Source organism: Galeopterus variegatus, unplaced genomic scaffold (assembly GCF_000696425.1).
Source record: "Galeopterus variegatus unplaced genomic scaffold, G_variegatus-3.0.2 Scaffold5984, whole genome shotgun sequence".
Lineage (NCBI taxonomy): Eukaryota > Metazoa > Chordata > Mammalia > Dermoptera > Cynocephalidae > Galeopterus > Galeopterus variegatus.
In genome coordinates this window covers 24,973-44,190 of record NW_007732095.1, presented here as the reverse complement: position 1 = coordinate 44,190, position 19,218 = coordinate 24,973, and the positions used below count along the sequence as shown (strand labels likewise).

General features: G+C 49.8%; 1 protein-coding gene across 1 annotated transcript in view; it reads left to right on the top strand.

The window, feature by feature from the left end:
• The window catches only part of DENND3 (DENN/MADD domain containing 3), a 66,558-nt gene that overhangs the window by 40,239 nt on the left and 7,101 nt on the right, over nucleotides 1–19,218 (top strand). Inside the window, exons 12-19 of the mRNA XM_008590302.1 lie at nucleotides 346–545; nucleotides 2,221–2,742; nucleotides 6,785–7,044; nucleotides 8,090–8,260; nucleotides 9,526–9,655; nucleotides 12,706–12,813; nucleotides 15,091–15,230; nucleotides 16,015–16,193. Coding sequence (XP_008588524.1) covers nucleotides 346–545; nucleotides 2,221–2,742; nucleotides 6,785–7,044; nucleotides 8,090–8,260; nucleotides 9,526–9,655; nucleotides 12,706–12,813; nucleotides 15,091–15,230; nucleotides 16,015–16,193 — 1,710 coding nt within the window. The remainder of the gene's footprint in view (nucleotides 1–345; nucleotides 546–2,220; nucleotides 2,743–6,784; nucleotides 7,045–8,089; nucleotides 8,261–9,525; nucleotides 9,656–12,705; nucleotides 12,814–15,090; nucleotides 15,231–16,014; nucleotides 16,194–19,218) is intronic.

Below are 19,218 nucleotides of genomic sequence, written 5' to 3'. Positions count from 1 at the left end.
GTGCCCTGTGGCCTGTGCCCGGGTCTTGTTCTGCCGCTCTGTCCCCGTCGTTCTGTTTCTCTTCCCACACTTTCCCCATTCTCGAAGCTTGTTCAGTTTTCTGTCTCTCCCGGGTGCTTTCCTGACACCCCTCAACATGCATCAACTGCAGTTGGCATTCGCTTCTCATATCGTGGTCTTTTCTGGGGCTGGACTGTCTGTCCTTGGCCCTTAAACTACCTGTGGCAGGATTTAGGCAACATTCAGTTTTGCACTTGTCATTACATTGGAAAAAATGCTCAGTTTAGGCTTATTCTTCAATCGTTATTGTGTCTATAAAGTAAGGCATGGCTTTTTCCACCCCAGACTAAATGGGACGCTTATAAGCCCAAGAAGACCGACAGTTGAGAAAATGGCCACGCAAAAGCCTTCGCCGCGGCACGGCACTCCCAGGCGCATGGTGGTCAGCATGCCCAACCTGCAGGACATAGCCATACCCGAGCTGCCGCCCCGGAACTTGTCGCTTCGGGTCATGGACACCACGGGCTGCAAGAGCAATGGCACAGGTGACAGCATTGCCCCTCCTGGGGGGCGGCTCTGCTCACTCGAGTCCCACATGACAGGTCGTTGGAAGATAGTGCAGCTTGTTTCAGAGGAAGGGAGTGGGTTGTTTGCTGTTTTAGCAGTTTAGTTATTTGAGATAGTTTTAGGATATTGGTTTTGCAAACTGTGTTCCTATAGAAAATTATTTCTTGTCTGTGTTTTTTATCACCCATTGTCCCTGCTGAAAATAACAGCTGTGCACAGTTGGGCATTTTTTGTGCATGAGCATTGTGTACGTCTGTGTGTGCGTATATGGAGGCGTATGTGTGTGCATACATAAAATATATATCTACACACGAGGGCACTACAAAAAGCTCACGGAAAATGGAATCAAAAGATAATACTAATATTTCCATGAACTTTTTGAATACCCCTTATATGTAAACGTGTGATGGGATACAGCAACTATTAGGCTCCTGGGGAGTGCCCGGCACTTTCTGGACATGTAAATTCATGAGATCTGGGGTAAAGTGAGCAAAGACAAAGGGATCGTGATGGTGGCTTTGACTGCAGAGGTGACATTTCAGCAGAGATGCAAACACATGGCGAGGCCAAGCTGTGCCTGGTAGTCTCTGGGGGCAATTGTCGGGAGGCCAGGCACCTCCACCTGCACGGGCACTCTGGTGGCTGCTGTCTTGGGCTAAGGCAGCAGGTACTGGTGATGCCTCCTGATGAATATGCCCACATCAAGGAAGCTGCAGGAGCAACACACCTCAATGACTCCCAGGAGAGCTTTGGTCTAGCAAGGGCAGCATGTGTAAATGAAAGGACCGTATTGCCCTTTAACAACTGTGTGTCATAGCTCAGAGCAAGTGTTCTGGAGGCCCACTTCTGGGTCCCAGTCCCCTGTACAGCCACTGTTTGGCTGTGCGACCCTGGGCAAGTTACTCCACCTCTCTGGTCCCACGGGTCCTCTTCTGTACAACCTTTCATCCACACTTGGCAATGCCCTGTGCCCGCTTGCTCTGGGAACGTGCTCTGTTTTCTCTGCCCTGAGCCCTCACCCTGGAGCTCCCCTGACCCTCCTCTGAGTCTCCCCACGCACTGGAGCTCCAGGAGAAGAGGAAACCCAGCACCCGGGCGATGCTGAGCACCCGCGAGGCCTGGAGGTAATATTTGTTAGAAGAATTGGCATGAGACACACACCTGGTTTAAGTTTGACTCTGGCTCTTAGTAGCTGTGTACCTGGGCACAAGAACCTAGGCCGTGGAGGCCTCTGTTTCCACATCTGTAAAATAGGAATAATAATACAGCCCCACACGCAGAGTTGTCACGAAGGTAAATTAAACAATTATTTTCAACAGCTTCATCCTACCTAGCGAGTACATCTTGGCTTATGTTATTAGCTTAATCCTCAAAGCCTCAATACCAAATGTTTCGATTTAGTATTAATAGCGTTAGCAGATGGAATTGTTTGATGAATGCTAGCTCTCATTTTTCTCAGGGTGTCATGGAAGGAACGAGGGCCTCGGGCTCATTCGAGGCACCGGGAACCTCTGGGAGGAAGCGCACCGGTTCTGCTTCATTTTGCACCCGGGGCCGGGAAACGTCGGCTCCTGCAAAGTGATGTGACAGGGGCGTGTGTTTATTTTTTAAGATCTGGGCTAATTTTCTCCATATTTTCCTTTAATTTTTTAGTTCTGAATGTGGCCCCTAAATCCACATATACGTTCAAGATTCCAGAAATCCACTTTCCCCTGGTGAGCCAGTGTGTCCAGGCATACTACACTGACTTCGTCACCCTGCTGAGCAAGGCCATGAGCTTTCTGGCCCCTGACAACTCCCTGCTCCTGGCTAGATATTTCTACCTCCGTGGCCTCGTACATCTGATGCAAGGACAGCTGCTGAGTGCTCTCCTGGACTTCCAGAATCTGTACAAAACAGACGTCGGGATTTTTCCTGCTGACCTGGTCAAGGGCACGGTGGAGTCGATGTCGGCCCCCGAGCGTGCGCAGGCCGAGCAGACGCCCGAGCTCAGGCGGCTCATCAGCGAGGTCCTGGACAAGGCTGGCGAGGCCCCCAAGGCAGACGACCGCGTGAAGAACTTCGAGCTGCCACGGCAGCACATGCAGCTGGACGACTTCGTGAAGCGGGTGCAGGAGTCGGGCATTGTGAAGGATGCCAGCATCATCCACCGATTGTTCGAGGCGCTGACTGTAGGTAAGAGGACACCACGATGGCTGGTTTACATGTGCAAAGGCAGCAGTCAGGTAACAGTGACAGGGGAGGTCCTGACAGCTAGCAGGTAAGACCATCGGGGAGTGCTAGCTTTTCACCACCGTCCGGGCGTCCACGTGGAATGGGTGGGGCCAGCCATGCCTCTGGGCAGTGATCTGAAATGCGCCCCCTCCGTGCTCTTTGTGCCGGTAGGCAGAGCAGTGTAGGAGCATGAGTGGGTGCCCGGGGAGATGGGAGGCCTGCAGGAGGGCCCCAATGACACATGCAGGGCCTGTTGGTGCATGTGAGCACGGGCATGTGGGCTCAGCCATCCCTCAGGAGGAGGCTGCTCCCTTTCCTTTTCTGTGGCCCAGGAGGACACCGCTGCCCTGTTAGTTCAGCATGTCAGCTCGGAGCAGGCTCCCTCTGTCCCCTCTCCACTACCCTAGCATGGCCTTGTTGCGTCTTGGTTGCAAGATGGCAGGGGACCCCGACAGGAGGAAGAGGGTCTGTTCCTCTTTTAAGCCCCCCTCCCCCCCCCACGATGTCTTCTGCCCCGCCCCTCACTGGGCAGAATCACATCACGCGGCCACCCAGCTGCAAGCGAGCCGGGAAGGGCAGGTCTACAGATGGGCATGTGGCCCCCAGATGGAGAGGGTGTCCAGGGTGGGTGGTGGCAGACTTCGTGGTGATGATGATGCCATCAGTGGCCCTTGTGTCCCTTTGGCCTCATTTACATTGCAGATTAGGTCAGGAGATGGTCTTGGTCCTGGAACATGTGATCCTGAAGTTACCATTGTAAAGCAGCACCAAATGTGTGTTTTGGCCAAATGACCATGAATTAAAAAAAAAAAAAAATCAATATTTCATCAAAGCTGAATGTCGCCATCTTAGGATGAATTTATGTGATGTAAGAACATATTTTAGATTTTATTCAAAAACCCGTTATGATTTCATCTTTACATATTTTCATGGCCAAAAATGTAAAGTCTGCTGTTGACAGTGCAGGACCAGTATGTTCCGGGCTGCCGCTGCTCGTGAGGTGGCTCTCAGCGGGGATGCGGATGCCTCCTGCATGCTGCTGAGGGGAGCTGGGGGCTTGTGTTGGAGGTGTGTGGGTGGCAGGAGAGAACTGAACAGTCGCATTCTTGTGGAAAATTGCAGACAGATGAGAGATGGGCATTCTGTGTGGGCATATGCAACAAGCGTGTGTGTGACAGTTGCTGTGGCTTACACAGTGGTCATGAGCGTGTGTGTGCAGGATGTCTGTGCACAACGGCCATGGGTGCGCACCTCAGCAGCTGCAGGTGTGCACGGTGGTGGGTGTGCACAGCAGTGGTTGTGCACAGCTGGTCTCCCAGAACCCATAAAGATCCTCACGTCTGAGGCCAGCGCCACCATCTGTCTGAGAGGAAGCTGTTTCAGGTCCCGGTGACACGTGCTCTGCTCTGCATGGCCCCAGCAACTGCTGTGGCCCAGATAGTGAGAGGATTTGTCCTGAGTGACACAGAGACAGATGCTTGGCTCTGGGCCCCATGTTCAGGAACTCTTTTGAGTCTTTCATTAAGTTGTGCCTTTGTGGTTTCACTCTTATTTTCCTGTGTCTTTGGCTTCTCCTTGCTCAGCTGCTTAACCTAAAGATTGTCTTCTGTGATTGCCGATTAAAGTAATAAGTGCCCTGATCAAATCCAATCATGAGACCCTGTGGGAAGTGTAGACTGAGCTGCCCAGTCAGTGTTTCTGAAATAGAAGGGGAGCTCTGGCAAACAACCTCATGGGGTCCAGGCGCGACCTCATCGATGACCTTGCTGCCCAGTGCAGGGGGCTGCAGAGACCGGGCCTGCTGGTCTGTCCACGAGCACCCCCACCCTGCTGTCCTTTGTCTCCCTCAGTGACTTCTTTGTAAACACCACACAAGTGCATACAACTGCCCTGACTGTTGTGCATTTCTTTTCTGTTTGGGTCCAGGGGCCTTAAAACTTAAAAAAAAATTGTAAGTAACATACAACCATTGTAAACCAATGAAAAAATACAGATAAGCAAAAAGACAAAGAGCTAACTCAGAATCCTGCCCCCTGGTGGAGATGTTGACACAAACACTCTGGCGCCTGCACTGGGTGGTGGCCACAGGTGACCTTCCTGTTCCTCCCGGCTCCCATGATATCAACAGTCCTGTTATGTAGAGTGAGATTTAAAAGTCAAGGAAGTTTCCTCCTGAACCTGTTATGGCACTGGCTCCCCTGCGTGCTGCTGTCCCCTCATGAGTTGCTATGGTGACTGCTTAGTTGTCCCAGTCTCAGCTGTGGCCACAAGAGCACATTCCCTAGATAACCACCACCCTTGATGCCTTGTTGTGGAATCAGAGCAGGGACGCCGCCAAGCTAGGACTTGAGCCACATTTTTTGCTGTTTCAGATCCAGACCTCTAAGCAGGCTCAGGTCAGAGAGGACACAGGTCCTGCCCTCTCGGGCTGTGATCAGCAGGGAAGGCAGACCCATAAACGCGTGTTAGCACAGCTCTGGGAGGGACCCTCTGCCTGGCCTCAGGCTCAGCTCTGCCAGCCAGGGACTTTCCTCTCCATGCCTCAGTTTCCCAAGTTGTGAACGAGTCTGATGGTGGTGTGGATCTCATAAGGTGGTCGAGAGGATTAAATGGGATCCTGCGTAGAGTGTGGAGCACGGTCCTTGGTGTGCAGCAAGTGTTGAATGCAAGGGTGCGTGCGGGAAGCATGTGAGCAGCTCAGCGGTGGCCTGGCCAGCAGGACCCTGCCTTGTCAGGGAAGGCTGCGCAAGGGGGTGTTGACCTGGGTGTTGAGGGATGAGTAGGAGTTTTCTGGTCTGAGCAGTCAGGAGGAGCGTGTGCAGAGGTACCTAACAGCACGGCTGGTTTGGAACATAGTTGGTGTGACGGGAATGCGGGTGTGAGGAGGGGAAGGGCTGATCCTGGAGGAATTTGGGGTCTAGTGTGGACAGGACCCCTCAAGTGTTTGAACAAGCGAGTGAGAGCTCCTACTTGCATTTTAGGAAAGTCACTCTGGGCACTGAGCAAAGCTGGCTGCGAGGGGGCAGCTCCAAAGGCAGGAGCCATTAAGGAGCTTCTTTCTGTGCAGGACTGAGGGGGCATGTCCTGTCCCTCACAGGACACAGAGAGGAACAGACAGGTATGGGACACATGCCAGAGGCAGAACCGAGCCAGGGCAGGAGCAGACACAGAGAAGCGTTACGGGATTAGCACTGGCAGGACTTATTAGTGGTTGGGGGGGGTGGCGTTGAGGGGTGTCCCATCTCCATTTTACAGATAAGGAAGCAGGTACATTCCATGGCTTGCCCGAAGTCACACTGCTGAACAGTAGGGAGGCTGGCTTCAGACTTGGGTCCCTCTGACTCCAGAGCCCATGAATAGTGGACAGTGGGAAAGCTTGTCACATCAACTATAATGATCTTGGTGTAAACAATAAAAGTAAATTATTTGTTCACAACCAGAGTACTGAGGTAGGGCCGGTTTCAGACAAGGCTGATCCAGTGGCATGGGAGTGTCACCAAGGATCTGGTCATCAGTGTCAGATTCATCCCGGGACTTAGCTCCCCTCATGGCCCCAAGATGGTGGCCACCAATTCTAGTGATGAGGAACGTTTTTGCCACTATAAGAAAAGAGTGTCCTTGTCCCAGTGTTCCCACCCGAAGTCCTAAGAGTTAGTGTGACTACCTGGAGTAGGTCACATGGCCATCCTGAGTCAGGGGCTGGAAAGGGCAGATGGGCTCAGCCTAGATCGCGGGCCCCCCCTGGGGCTGCGACGGGCTCGGCCTAGACCGTGGGCCCCACCGTGGACACCTGGGGCTGCAACGGGCTCAGACTAGACCATGAGCCCCACTGTGGACTCCTGGGGCTGCTGGGGAAGGCGACTCTATCCAGATAGACCTGAGTCCTGGTGCCATCCGCTGCCTGGTTTGGGTAACGTGCTATTTCTTAAGGTAATGCAAAAGTTCCTGAAGTTCCCTGCACATGTGGCCGTAAGAAACCTCTCTTTTCTTCTTATGCACTAAGGACAGCAGAAACAAATTGACCCAGAAACATTCAAAGACTTCTACAATTGCTGGAAGGAGACAGAAGCAGAGGCCCAGGAGGTCAGCCTGCCTTCGCTGGTGATGGAACATCTGGATAAAAACGAGTGCGTGTACAAGCTGTCGAGCTCCGTCAAGACTAATCGCGGCGTGGGCAAGATCGCCATGACCCAGAAGCGCCTGTTCCTCCTAACCGAGGGAAGAGTGGGTTACGTGGAGATTTCCACCTTCCGAAATATAGAGGTAAGACGTGCACGGCCAGCCAGCTGTGGAGTCCACCTGTGTCTAGGAGGTAGCTCACTGGAGCAGACTGTGTGGACCTTGTCCCAGCTGGGCCACGTACTGCCTGTGGACCCTCTGCAGTCCACTTACCTTCCCACTCCTCAGTTTGCTCATCTGTAAAATGGGCATAATAATGGTACCTTCCTGGTCGGACCGTTGTGAGGACTGAGTAGATTGTGTCAGATGCTCAGAGCCGAGAGTGTTCGTCTGTGACTGACTTTCTAATACAACTTACTTGGTTTGAGAGGCAAGAAGTGAGAAGCAACACAGGGGGCCCTTCTGTGGGGGGAGCAGGGGAGGAAGTGAGTTCATCCGTCGGGTATTTATCGAGAGACCACCAGGTGCTGGTCACCATGGGCTGCTGTATCTTACATTTTCTAATCACGTTCCTACCTGGCACGTGTTTATTTTATGACAATCTTAACATCATATTTTATAGGCAGTCACTTCCCCCCATTCAGGGAATCTGTACTGTGATCCTGCTGCATCTTATGCCTTGCATTTACTTTCCCACGCCTAAAAGGGCTGCAGCATTCATGTGTTAGATGCATGAATGCTTTGTGTAGTCAGCCACAGGACAGTCACAGAACCAGGAGGAGCAGGACAGCCGCAGCTGCAGCCCCGGGCAGAGGCCAGGCCGATGGGTCCCGGCTCTCGCTGTTCCCTGTTAGTTGCTTCCCACACCTGCTTTGCCAGACTTCCTCCTAGAATTCCAGAGACACAGAAGCAGCGAAGACGTGAGAGAAGGCACCACCTTCCAACACCGTGAACGAGTCACTGTGTGGATCCGTGTCGATGCGCTGCTGATGAGTCACGCTTACTGTCGCCAGGAATATTTGCGTGCCTTGAAGGCTGAGGTCCCTGCCCTCTGGACGCTGCCAGGAGTGCAGAGGCTTTTGGCCCAGCTGCTGCCGGGTTCCAGGGCTTGCGTTTCTTTTCCTCTCGTTAGTCCTAGTGTCCCCTGAGCGTGTGGTTCTACCTGCCTTTTCTCTCTCTGCCTCTGTAGGAAGTCAGAAGCACCACGGTTGCTTTTCTGCTTCGGAGAATACCCACTTTAAAAATTAAAATGGTGTCCAAGAAAGAAGTCTTTGAAGCCAACCTTAAAACGGAGTGTGACCTTTGGCACCTGATGGTGAAGGAGATGTGGGCTGGGAAGAAGCTGGCCGATGAGCACAAGGTCTGAGACGTGCGGTCGCCTCTGCCTCTTTGCTGTGACTCTCTTAGGGCACATCTGGGCACAGGTGGTCCTTGTGGCAGTGCTCTGCTGTTACAGCTCAGGGCCTCTAGTAGCATAAGTTGAATTAGCTGAGGTCTTCAGAGAAGGCACTGAGATGCTGTGGTTTGTGTGACCCAGCAGGAGGCCTGATGGCATTTGGGAAAGCCGTGGTGGGGAAATTCAGGGGCTGCAAGCGGGTGGGTGGACGTGGGCGCTGCAGCCCTGTGCTTCCCCGTTCCCTCTCTACTGCCCCTGTCCTGTGACGTCCCAGTGAGTGGACTGACGGGGCTGGGTTGGGTGTTTTGGGTGCACCCTGCTCTGAGCACCTCTCTGCCTTTCAACTTCACAGGACTAGGAATTCGACAGGGCATAGTATTAGGTTCCTTCGAAGGGTTAAGATTATCTCCTAGGGATTTTTGTACCTTAATTTACTTTGGGCCAGATTGATGGCTTTGATGACACCTAATTATGATTTCCTGGTTATGACGGTACCATGGATTGAGGTAGCAGATGGAGAGTCTGTGAGGGGAGTGTTGTCTAAATGTCAAGATAAGGGAGGACGAATCAATAAAAATGGGCAAAGACTGTGAATGGGGCACTCACGCAAGATTATCAGAGAAATGCAGGTGACATTGACTCCCACCACAGTGGCAAACGTTAGGAGTATACTTTCCAGTGGCAGGTGAGCTGCCATGTATGACGGGAAGTTCCTGGTCAGTGGAGTGGGAGGGGACTAGTTCCTTTCTAAGATTCCAATATTCTGAATTTTGCACTAACCATTTGATTTTGCACCCGCTGGTTAATTTAGCATAAACCAGTGTAGTCAAACCAAAGCTTATGGGCCAGTGGACTATTTTTGTAAATAAAGTTTTATTGGGACATAGTCATGCCTGTTTGTTTACAAAACGTCCATGGCTGCTTTCATGCTACGATGGCAGACTTGAATGGTCGCAATAGAACTTGCACAGTTCACAAAGCCTGAAGTGTTTGCTATGTAGCCCTTTATAGAAGTTTGCTGACCCCTGATATAAACAATCGATATGTGTCTTAACTAAAAGAAAAAAACCACATGACCAAAATCCAAATTCCTCATTCATTTAAAGTCTTCATGTTGCTTTGAAAAAATGTACCTTGACAAGTAGTGTTTTATGTAATGTGACAAGTCTTGTGGTGAACTGATAGATGGTGGTTCTCGCGGTGTTGAAACACACCTGTCTCTGTCCTAGGACCCCCAGTACATCCAGCAAGCGCTGACCAATGTCTTGCTGATGGATGCCGTCGTGGGCACACTGCAGTCACCGGCTGCCATTTATGCTGCCTCCAAATTGTCTTACTTTGATAAGATGAAGAATGAACGTAAGCAAGCAGGGACTTCACATGGTGATGGCATCTTGAGTACAGGTCTTAAGTGATTTTATCTGGTTGACATTTATTGTATCACTTAGGACCCATCTCAAATTTCCCAATTCTTTTCTTTTATACTTCTAATTGATTTTTGAAAGCCACACTGTTGCGCATCTTTCTTTTCTCACTTAACATGCAGCTCTTTGCTGATTAGGACGCGTTGAGGCACCTCGTAATTTTAATGTCTGGGTGCATTCCATTGCACACGGTAAGGTGTTTGTCATGATTCTTTGTTGCAAACGACAGAATTTCGTCTGGCTGGTTTAAGCGCAATAGAAATCTGTAGAAGGCTATTGAGTAGTTCACGGAATCTCTGGACTGGTTAGAGAGTTGGTCTCAGGCACTTGCAGTCAGGGTCAACCCACCGAGAAGCTGTGGGAACCCGGGCGTGGTTGGACTTTTCACCGCTGCGTGGAGAGGGGAGGCTCCGAGTGTCAGTATATATGTTTTTCTTGACCTAGTCAGTTTCCCCAGATGGCAGTTCTCCCATCTCCCTCCTGTAGATTTAGATCTGGCTCTCACATTCTGGAAACTAGACAGAGGTGAGTGGTGGGCCCACATTTTTTTTTTTTTTTGGAAGATAATTTTCAAGCCTAGGAACAAAGAGCTGAGAATGACTCTGTGCATCATTTTAGCTATTTCTATTTTGTTCAAATTTTTAAATGATCTCCTAAAACCAGTTGTCTTGTGACTTGCATAGAAATGGAGAATATATACAGGACTACTTGTTGCTGTTAACATTGCTACATGTCATAATTAACGTGTGTTAAATTAAACCAACAATATAAAATTTATAAAACGCCGATTAACAAAGTAGGGATGTTATATAAGTAACGTCAAGTTTTGCTTGTATGAATTCTGGTGGAATTTTTTTTGATAACCGCTTTATTGAGATATAACTCGTGTACCGTATCCGATTAAAGTGTACAACTTAATGGGTTTTAGCATATTCACAGACCTGTGCAATCATCAGCACAGTGGATTTTAGATCATTTTCTTCATCCCAAGAGGAAACCCCATAACCTTTAGCAGATACCCCCATTCCTTAAGAACCACCAATGTGCTTTCTGTCTCTGTGGATTTGCCTATTCTGGGCATTTCATAGAAATCGAATCCTGCAACATGTGTCCTCTTGTGACTGGCTTCCTTCATTTGGCCTAATGTTTTCAAGGTTCATCCACGTTGTAGTGTGAATCAGTGCTTCGTTCTGTCTTATGGCTGAGTAATGTTCCATTGTTTGGATATAGCATAGAAATCGAATCCTGCAACATGTGTCCTCTTGTGACTGGCTTCCTTCATTTGGCCTAATATTTTCAAGGTTCATCCACGTTGTAGTGTGAATCAGTGCTTCGTTCTGTCTTATGGCTGAGTAATGTTCCATTGTTTGGATATAGTGCGTTTTGATTATCTGTTCATCAGTCGTAGACATTTGATAGACATCGTTTCTACTTTTTGGCTATTATGAATGCTTCTATGAGCACTCATGTTCAAGTGTTTGGGTGGTCATTTGTTTTCATTTCTCTTGGGCATATAGCTAGGGACAGATTTTTAAAAACACCGTCCCAGAATTAGGAAAAACAAACCTTAATTAGGTGTTCTTTAGCACATTTCGCTCATTTTGTGATGTCTCTTATGAACTGTGGGACCCCCGAGGCTTTCCACTCTCATGTGACCCTGGGGACCCAGCCAGAGTGCTCAGGTGCCTCTGTTGCCTCAAGACCTGCTGGAGCGACTCAAGGGAGCTTGTGACCGGCAGCCCTGGCACCAGCAGTGATGGTTCTGGATTTTCCTGAGTTAGGGACAGAGCCAAGCAAGCAGTGTGCTTCAGCTGTTTACTCCACGCCAGTCGCACACCCAGTCTTTGCCAGGAGTTTACAGAAAAGCCTTCCAGCTCCTCTGTGGACAGACAGGCCATGGTAGCTCCAGCAAAGGACAGCTCACTGTCACGTACTGTCCACCTTGTTCTGTATGGCAAAGGGGGAGTCATTCAAGCTCATTCCCACAAAACATGTGTGTGTTCCTGATCCCTCTTTCACAAACCAAGAAATATTTTCCTGTGTGTGAAGCTAAATGGGGTGAAGACACTTGTATGTGGTCCTGAGCTTGACTTAATAGCTAATGGTCAATTCATGATGGAAGGTCCAAAATGTACGAAACTAAATAGTAACATGAGATTTCATAATTCAGGGCAGCAGGAGAAGAGGCGCCGGCAGAGGAGCCGATTAGCATTGACTGCGTTCTGGTGAAATCAGCCAGACCCATGTGGGAGTCCTGGTCGGCCACCTGCTGGTTGTGTGATCTTCACTAGATCACGTAGCATCACTGCATGCCAGGCTTTTCATTGTTCTTTTCTCAAAATGAGGATATAACGGCATCAGTCTCACCAGATTGTTGTGAGACAATTAAATGAGGGAAGAGAAGTCAGTGGCTCTTACACTGCAGCGACTAAGTGGTTAACAGATAAACGAGACTATGGGGCGCCCTGCAGGACATCAGCGGGGAGAGCCCCAGCAGAACAGGGCAGTCCCTGGAGACTCTGGAGAGGGGCAGTTCTAGGGTTTGTCTGCAAACATGGATTGGATTGTGTAGAAGAGAGGAGGGTGTAAGGTTATCCTCAAGGGCAGTGGTTTTCAACCAGGAGTGATTTTGTGCCCCGTTCCTGGTGGGGAGGCCTTTGCTGATGCCTGGAGATATTTGTGGTTGTGCATGTTGGGGGGGGCGGTGCTACTGGCATCTGGCCAGGGACGCTGCTAAACGTCCTCCATGCACAGGATGCAGGGCGGCCCCATAACAGGGAGTTATCCAGCCCCAGATGTCCAGAGTTGTGAGCCTGTGCTCCTGGGGTAGACCTTGGGCCTTCATGTTGCGAATATTTCGTTCCTGAGGAATGTTGTAAATCTTCACTTTGCTAGGCAGTGTGCAATGGCTGAGGGTGGATAGAGATCAGACCCTAGGAGCAGTGTCCTCGTGTCAGTAGAGTAACACTCAGGTTTGCCTTGCAGTGCCCATGGCGGTCCCAAAGACGACATCGGAGACGCTGAAACACAAGATAAATCCTTCAGCCGGGGAGACGCTCCCACAAGCCATCGACGTCTTGCTGTACACGCCAGGTAGAGAGACTTGAACTTGGTCATTGCTGCTGTTTTTTAAAGCAATATGACAAGTTTCAATTTGGTTCAAGGTCAGCCCTGAAGTGAGAGAGGAGACAGCATCATGGCGAAAATGGGGACAGGGTGCTTTTCCACTTTTTAGGGCGAAGTCCTCAGTGAGGAGTGTGAAGCTGTTGCGGCTGCTCCGTGGCCTTGGCCCCCGATGGCCCGAGCTGTGGGGACGTAGGAGAGTGACTTGGGGTTGGTGCCTGCGCCTGCACCCGCTCCCTCCGGCGTCCCTCCCCTGTGGCCATCGCCTCTGCCACGGTCGTGGCTTACAGAGCGTTTCCACTCACGTGATTTCCCTTTAGGATGTTTGATCTGATCCAGGTGTCATTGTGATAAGGTGATTGTACCTCAGATACTTGTTGTCATGGAAACTGGACAGACACGTGCCGTTTACTGATGTCAGTGGGTGACAATGCAGTTCTTCTTGTTTGGCGCGGCTGTGCATTCTGCCTTCCGTACACAGACATCCTAGTCCCCAAAAGCTGCATGAGGGCGATGGCAGGAGAGAGGAATCGGTGCTGCCAAGGGCCCAAGAATGAACAAGGGCCCGGGCACGTGGTGCGTTTCAAAGTGTGCAAGCACTTTTATTTAATTCCGGCTTTGCAGAATCGCAGCAGGGAAGGTTACACTGAGGGCCTGTAGTGTTGGAAAGCAAAGGAACTTAGCTGTAGGCCGGAAAGGACTTCAAGCGCAGTGCTCTGTCCGCGGCTCATCCGTGACTGAGGAATGGCAGCGCGTCCCTTCTGCGCGGCCGCTGTCTCCTTCCCACGGGTGTGTCAGGACTTTGCGGGGCCATCTGAGTCACACCGGGGGCTCTCAGTTCTGATGGGCATGGAGGCTCTGGGGAAAAGCAATTGCCTGGTGAGAGTTTTTATCTCTTTGCTGCATGTCAGGGAAACCCGGTGAAGCAGTGATCACACACGACAGAGAGTAGGACACAGTCGGAGGGCGTCCTCCCTGCGGCTCCCTCGATTCATCTAACCGAGACTCCTGGTTGACATCACTCCACTGTAACCTCACAGACCAAGACAGTTTTGTCATGGCACCTGAGTAAATGAGGATTTTTAGAGCCAAGTTAGTTTCCCTTAAATTAAAACTGGACTCTGGGCTTCCTGTCATGGTGAGACAAGTAGGTCCCCTGTCCCTAGAAGGGCTGGACGCAGCAGGAAAAACCATGAGGAGCCGTGACGCTGCGCTTCCCCGGGGCGTGGTGGCAGTTCTGGAAGAGGCGGCTGCGACGCTGGCAGCTGAGCAGAGCCTTGCTAGCCTCGTGGGGCAGGACGGACAGAAGCTGGAGTCAGGACCCATCAAGGAGCGGGAGTCCTGGGGAACCCGGCAGCTCGGGGTTGGGACTCACAAGGGCTACCGAGGAGTTCGGAGAACTGCCCCTGGGTGCAGAAGCCCCTTCGCATGGGCTTGGGCTCTGATGGGGAGAGAGTGCGGCTCCTCCACGGTGCTGACAGACCGACGGACCAAGTGCCCCCCCAGGAGCGGCAGTGCGTGCTCCTGAGTTATGGCAGAGGGCACCGTGGGATGGGGCTGGGTAGAGGACGGCCCTCACCATCAAGGGCATGCGACCTTGTTATCTATGTGAATGAGCCCTCCTCAGACTGTCCCCACTGCGCGGTTCCAAGAGGATTGACACGTCATGGGAAGGGAAAGCAGACCTGAGTGAGCGGTGCCCGCGAGCTTGTGGGAGACTAGAGAAGGGCAGCAGAGGAAGCACCGCCAGAGGCCGGCGAGTCTGAATTAAAATCAAAGGTCTTAAAAAGACTTCGAGAGGGTGGAAGTGCACGGCACGGACAGGGAAAGGCTCCCCATGCCCCAGGACGATCAGTTAGGGGTTCGTGTCAAGAGTAGCGTAAAGAGCAGCTACAAATCAGGGAGAATAAGACAACTCACTCCAAAAATTGTCAGGAGACTAGACACTTCACGAAAGAGGGATCCAAATGACCAAGGAAAGCCATCTGCCTCGTTAGCAATTAAGGAGATGCAAATAAGGTCACAATTGAGAACCCACCTTTAAAGTGGCCAAAAGGGAAAAGATTGACACCCCCGAGCTCCGGGGGGCAGGACAGTCTGTCCCACTCACTTGGTACCTCTGGCACCCTGCCCGGTGCCCTGCACTCCTCAGTAGGCACCCAGCCAACCCCTGAGTGACGGCAGGAATCACCTGCTGCTACACCCACAGCTTTTCCTTCAAGCACTTTTGGGTTGCTTTCCTTTCAGGGCATCTTGACCCCGCAGAAAAAATTGAAGATGCTCACCCCAAATTATGGTGCGCCCTGAACGAAGGCAAAGTGATCGTGTTCGACGCGTCCTCCTGGACCATCCACCAGCACTGCTTCAGAGTGGGCACTTCCAAACTGGTGAGTCATCCAGGCGCCGTTAAGTTCAGACAGTTTTCAGCTAGCTCCCAGGTTCGCTTGAGATTCTTGAAAAATGAGCGTGTCCACCTGCGTTCAACGGTAGGTCACGTTATCCCCAGCGTCACTCGCTGTCTGTAAACAGGAGGTCTTTAACTTTTACCTTGAGATTCTAAGTTAAACGCAAGCTCGTTCCATCCTTTTACTTGCATGTCCTCATTTAAGGGAGAAGATAAAGGCTTTGACCCCCAGTCTAAAGACAGACTCGAGTCAGACTTGAGTCCTCTACTCTGTCACTGCTGACGGAGGCCTCACTGCACCCGTGAGAGCCACTTCTTATGTTTCATGCTGCAGCGATCTACTCACATGCACCGGGGCCTTCAAACGAATGCGAAAGTTTCCCAGGAATTCTGCTGTTTCCCGGGGAGGCGGCAGGCAGCGGGTCTCTTTTGGACTCCAGCCGCTCGCTCGCGTGGTCATCCAGCCGCCCCGCGGATCAGGCCCCCGCAGCACTCACAGCATCCACGCCGCACCATTATGCCTTTAAGTCAAAGCAAGCTTGAATTTTTTCCGACAATTGTATGAGAAGTAAACTGCTGATAAAGGTTTTAGTGATATGTCCAGTGCTTCATTTCATAAATGACACAGTAGCCCGAGTGTGCGATCTGGGATCCCCTGTCCTGCCTCTCCCTGCCTTTAGACCATCAGTCCTTAGGACTGTCCCCCTTTGCCAGTCTGTTGGGTGTGAGGTGCACCTCCCTGCTGCCCATTTGCATTTCTGGGTCAGGCGTGTGGGCCGTGGGGCTTCCTCTCCTGTGCATTGTACGCGCTCCGTGCATTGTACGCGCTCTGTGCATTGTACGTGCTGCGTGCATTGTACGTGCTCCGTGCATTGTACGCGCTCCGTGCATTGTACGCGCTCCGTGCATTGTACGCGCTCGGTGCATTGTACGCGCTCGGTGCATTGTACGTGCTCTGTGCATTGTACGTGCTCGGTGCATTGTACGTGCTCCGTGCATTGTACGCGCTCCGTGCATTGAACGAGCTCCGTGCATTGTACGCGCTCCGTGCATGTTTCTGTTGTCCTCTTCTTGAAGATCTGCAGGTGTTTTTTAAAATATATTTGTTGTTTATCTCACCCATTATAAATACCCTTTCCAAACAAATCCACCAAAACTTCCATTTATAGTTGATGCATTTTGGGTTTTTATTTAAAAAAATCTGTTTCTGCTCTAAAACTGTAAAGATATACTTCTATGTTTTCATCTAATTGCCCAGAGATTTTGCTGTCATTTCTTTTCCTTTCAAAAGGCTTTCCCTGGAGTTTATTTTTGCATATGGCGTGAGGTAGGGTTCTAATTCCATCTTTTTTCCCCAAATGGAAAACCTGCTGTCCCAGCATCCATTATGGTGACTCCTCCCTTCCCGGTGGTGTCAATGTGTCCTCCTCACGGGCCAGCTTTCCACCTGCGTGTGGCACACGCCACTGCTCTGTTCTTATTCTTTCTCCACTTTTTCCCATGACTAAACTGGTTTGAGAGTTTGGTGTGGTTTGGCTTTGAGTTTCTCACCCCACGGTGATGTTAGGCACGTGATTGACTCTGCCAGTGGCCAGGCAGTGAACAGCAAGCCTCTCTCTCCCGATGGTGAGGGCATCTGAAGACGGGCCTCTTGTTAGAAGGGTCAGCCCCTGGTGGCAGCTGCCGGCAGCTGTAGTTGTGTTTCCTTTCATCTGCTTTCAACTGGGGACAGACCCCCCAGCGCCTGGCTTCCAGCTGCGGCCCTGTCCTGCCCTGCGTGGACGTGCTGTGCCGCCAGCCCCGCTTGGCGGTCCCCGTGGGCAGCTGCGCAGTCGCTTCTGTGCCTGCCGCCCTTGTCCTGGATCTCAGTGTGGCTTCTGTTTTGCCCGCTGTGTGTTTACCTTTCCCTGCTTGGGTGAGGAGCAGAGGGGAAAACTCCAGGTGCGGGTTTAGGGCTCCATCTCCGCTGGAGTCTGTCCTGAAGTTCTTGAGTTCTTTACTGAAAGATAAGCCCTTGTCACCCTCTTCTTTTCTTCTCTTTCATTCTTCTGTCCTTTCTTTAGCTTAGAGAAGATTTAACTGGCTACACTTCATCACTACTGTTTAACTACTCTGTATTTTTGATGAAACTATACTCTCCAAGTGTCCTGTGACCTGATGTCCCCCCAACCCCCACCTTTTGACTCAGTGACTCCAGGGCATTTTTTACTATATCACCCACATTTAAATTGTACTTTATACTTTTCAAAATATTTCCACATCTACACATTTATGCCTGGTGGGCTCCATTCTGTTGGAGACACTCTGAGGACGTAAAAGAAGCCACTGTCCCAAGGACTTTGCTAGGGAAATCCTTATGTCCCACTCCTTTAACATGATACACCTATTTTTTTATGTGTTTAATGTGAAAAGAATGATCTGGTGAAGTTTATATACCAAAGTATTAAGCACTGCTTAGTATCAGTTTTAATGGCTGTGTCCCACCATCTGAAAATAATGTGACAGTACATGACACAATACATGTTTTCAATACTTGTGTAAAACAGTAATATTGTGAATTCACATACAGATTGCTGAGAGGGTGGACATCACTCTTAAATGCCTGCATGACAAACGTTTCATGTTATCAGGGTGATAAGAAATCATTTTCCCCAATTCAAATAATGAGTCTCAGATGACAAAGTAGCAGGATCCATGACAGAGTAAGTCAGAATATTTACAAAGTCTAGGAATGCTTTAGACCAAAAACAAAAGCAAGAAGGAGAGATTAAGGGAGTCATTATTATTCTGAATTTATTTTTTTATGCTGGTTTTTAGTTACACACATTTCAAAGGCTTTTAAATGATAGAATATTTTTTTTTAACTCTTAGTTAAAATAAAACCAAAAGGCTACATTTTGTAACAGTCTCCACTGCCCTCCAATTAGGCCAGGTAACATTTAAAGCAACAAGTTATTCCAATTATGTGAAAATAACTTCGTGCTAGTTTCACAGAGATATTTTTTATCATTTGACAAGAAAAAAAACATGCACAGTATCTCAAGAAAATGCTGCTGCTTCTGAAAGTTGAAGTTCAAAGTAGTTTATCTAAGCATCTTCGGCCACCGAAGACAGATTTTACTAAAATTATACCAATCTTCAGGTGGATGCCCAAAAGGAAAGGACTCTTTTAAATGAATAATTCTGAAATTAGAAAACTGGCATTTTTTCCCTCTAAATCATGGAATATTTATTGATAAAATTAAAATAATCAATTTTGTAAGAGCTTTTTTCTGATTTAAAGATAAGTAACGGGGCTGGCCCATGAGCTCAGCTGGTTAGAGCACGGTGTTAAAACACCAAGGGCAAGGGTCCGGATTCCTGCACCGGGCAGCCACCGAAAATAATAATAATAATAATAGTAATAATTAACCACAATTGGTACTGATTATATCTAAGATCTAGTATTGTATCCAGTCCTTAGCACCCCTCCAACACGATGATGAAACATTTACCCTTTGAAGTCTATTTGCATTTGAAAATCCAAGGTTTTTGTTCAGTTGTAAAATGTTGCACATGTCAGGGATGAAGACGGAAAAGACCATTGTACGGCAGAAGCCAAGCGTCCAGCTAAGCAGCTTTGCCCCACTCCAGTCAGGGAGTTTAAGGGCAGGCGGGTGTAAAGAGCATTCAGTGGTACAGTTGAGTTGATGGAGACGTGCAGGCAAACGCAGCTGTATTTCACATGTCTGTGTGGCTTTCATAACTCTTCAGCATTTAAGTCCTTAATTTCTGATTTCAAAAATCCTAAAAATAATCACTGGCTGTTGACTTTGCTAAGCTGGAACACTCGAGGTCACTTTCTCTACCCACAGAAAGCACTGGTGGTTTTGATTGTTGTTAATATAGAGTCGAGCCTCATTATTTGCAGATTTTGTATTTGCAAATTCAGCTACCTGCTAAAATGTACTTGTAACCCTCAAAATAAGTAT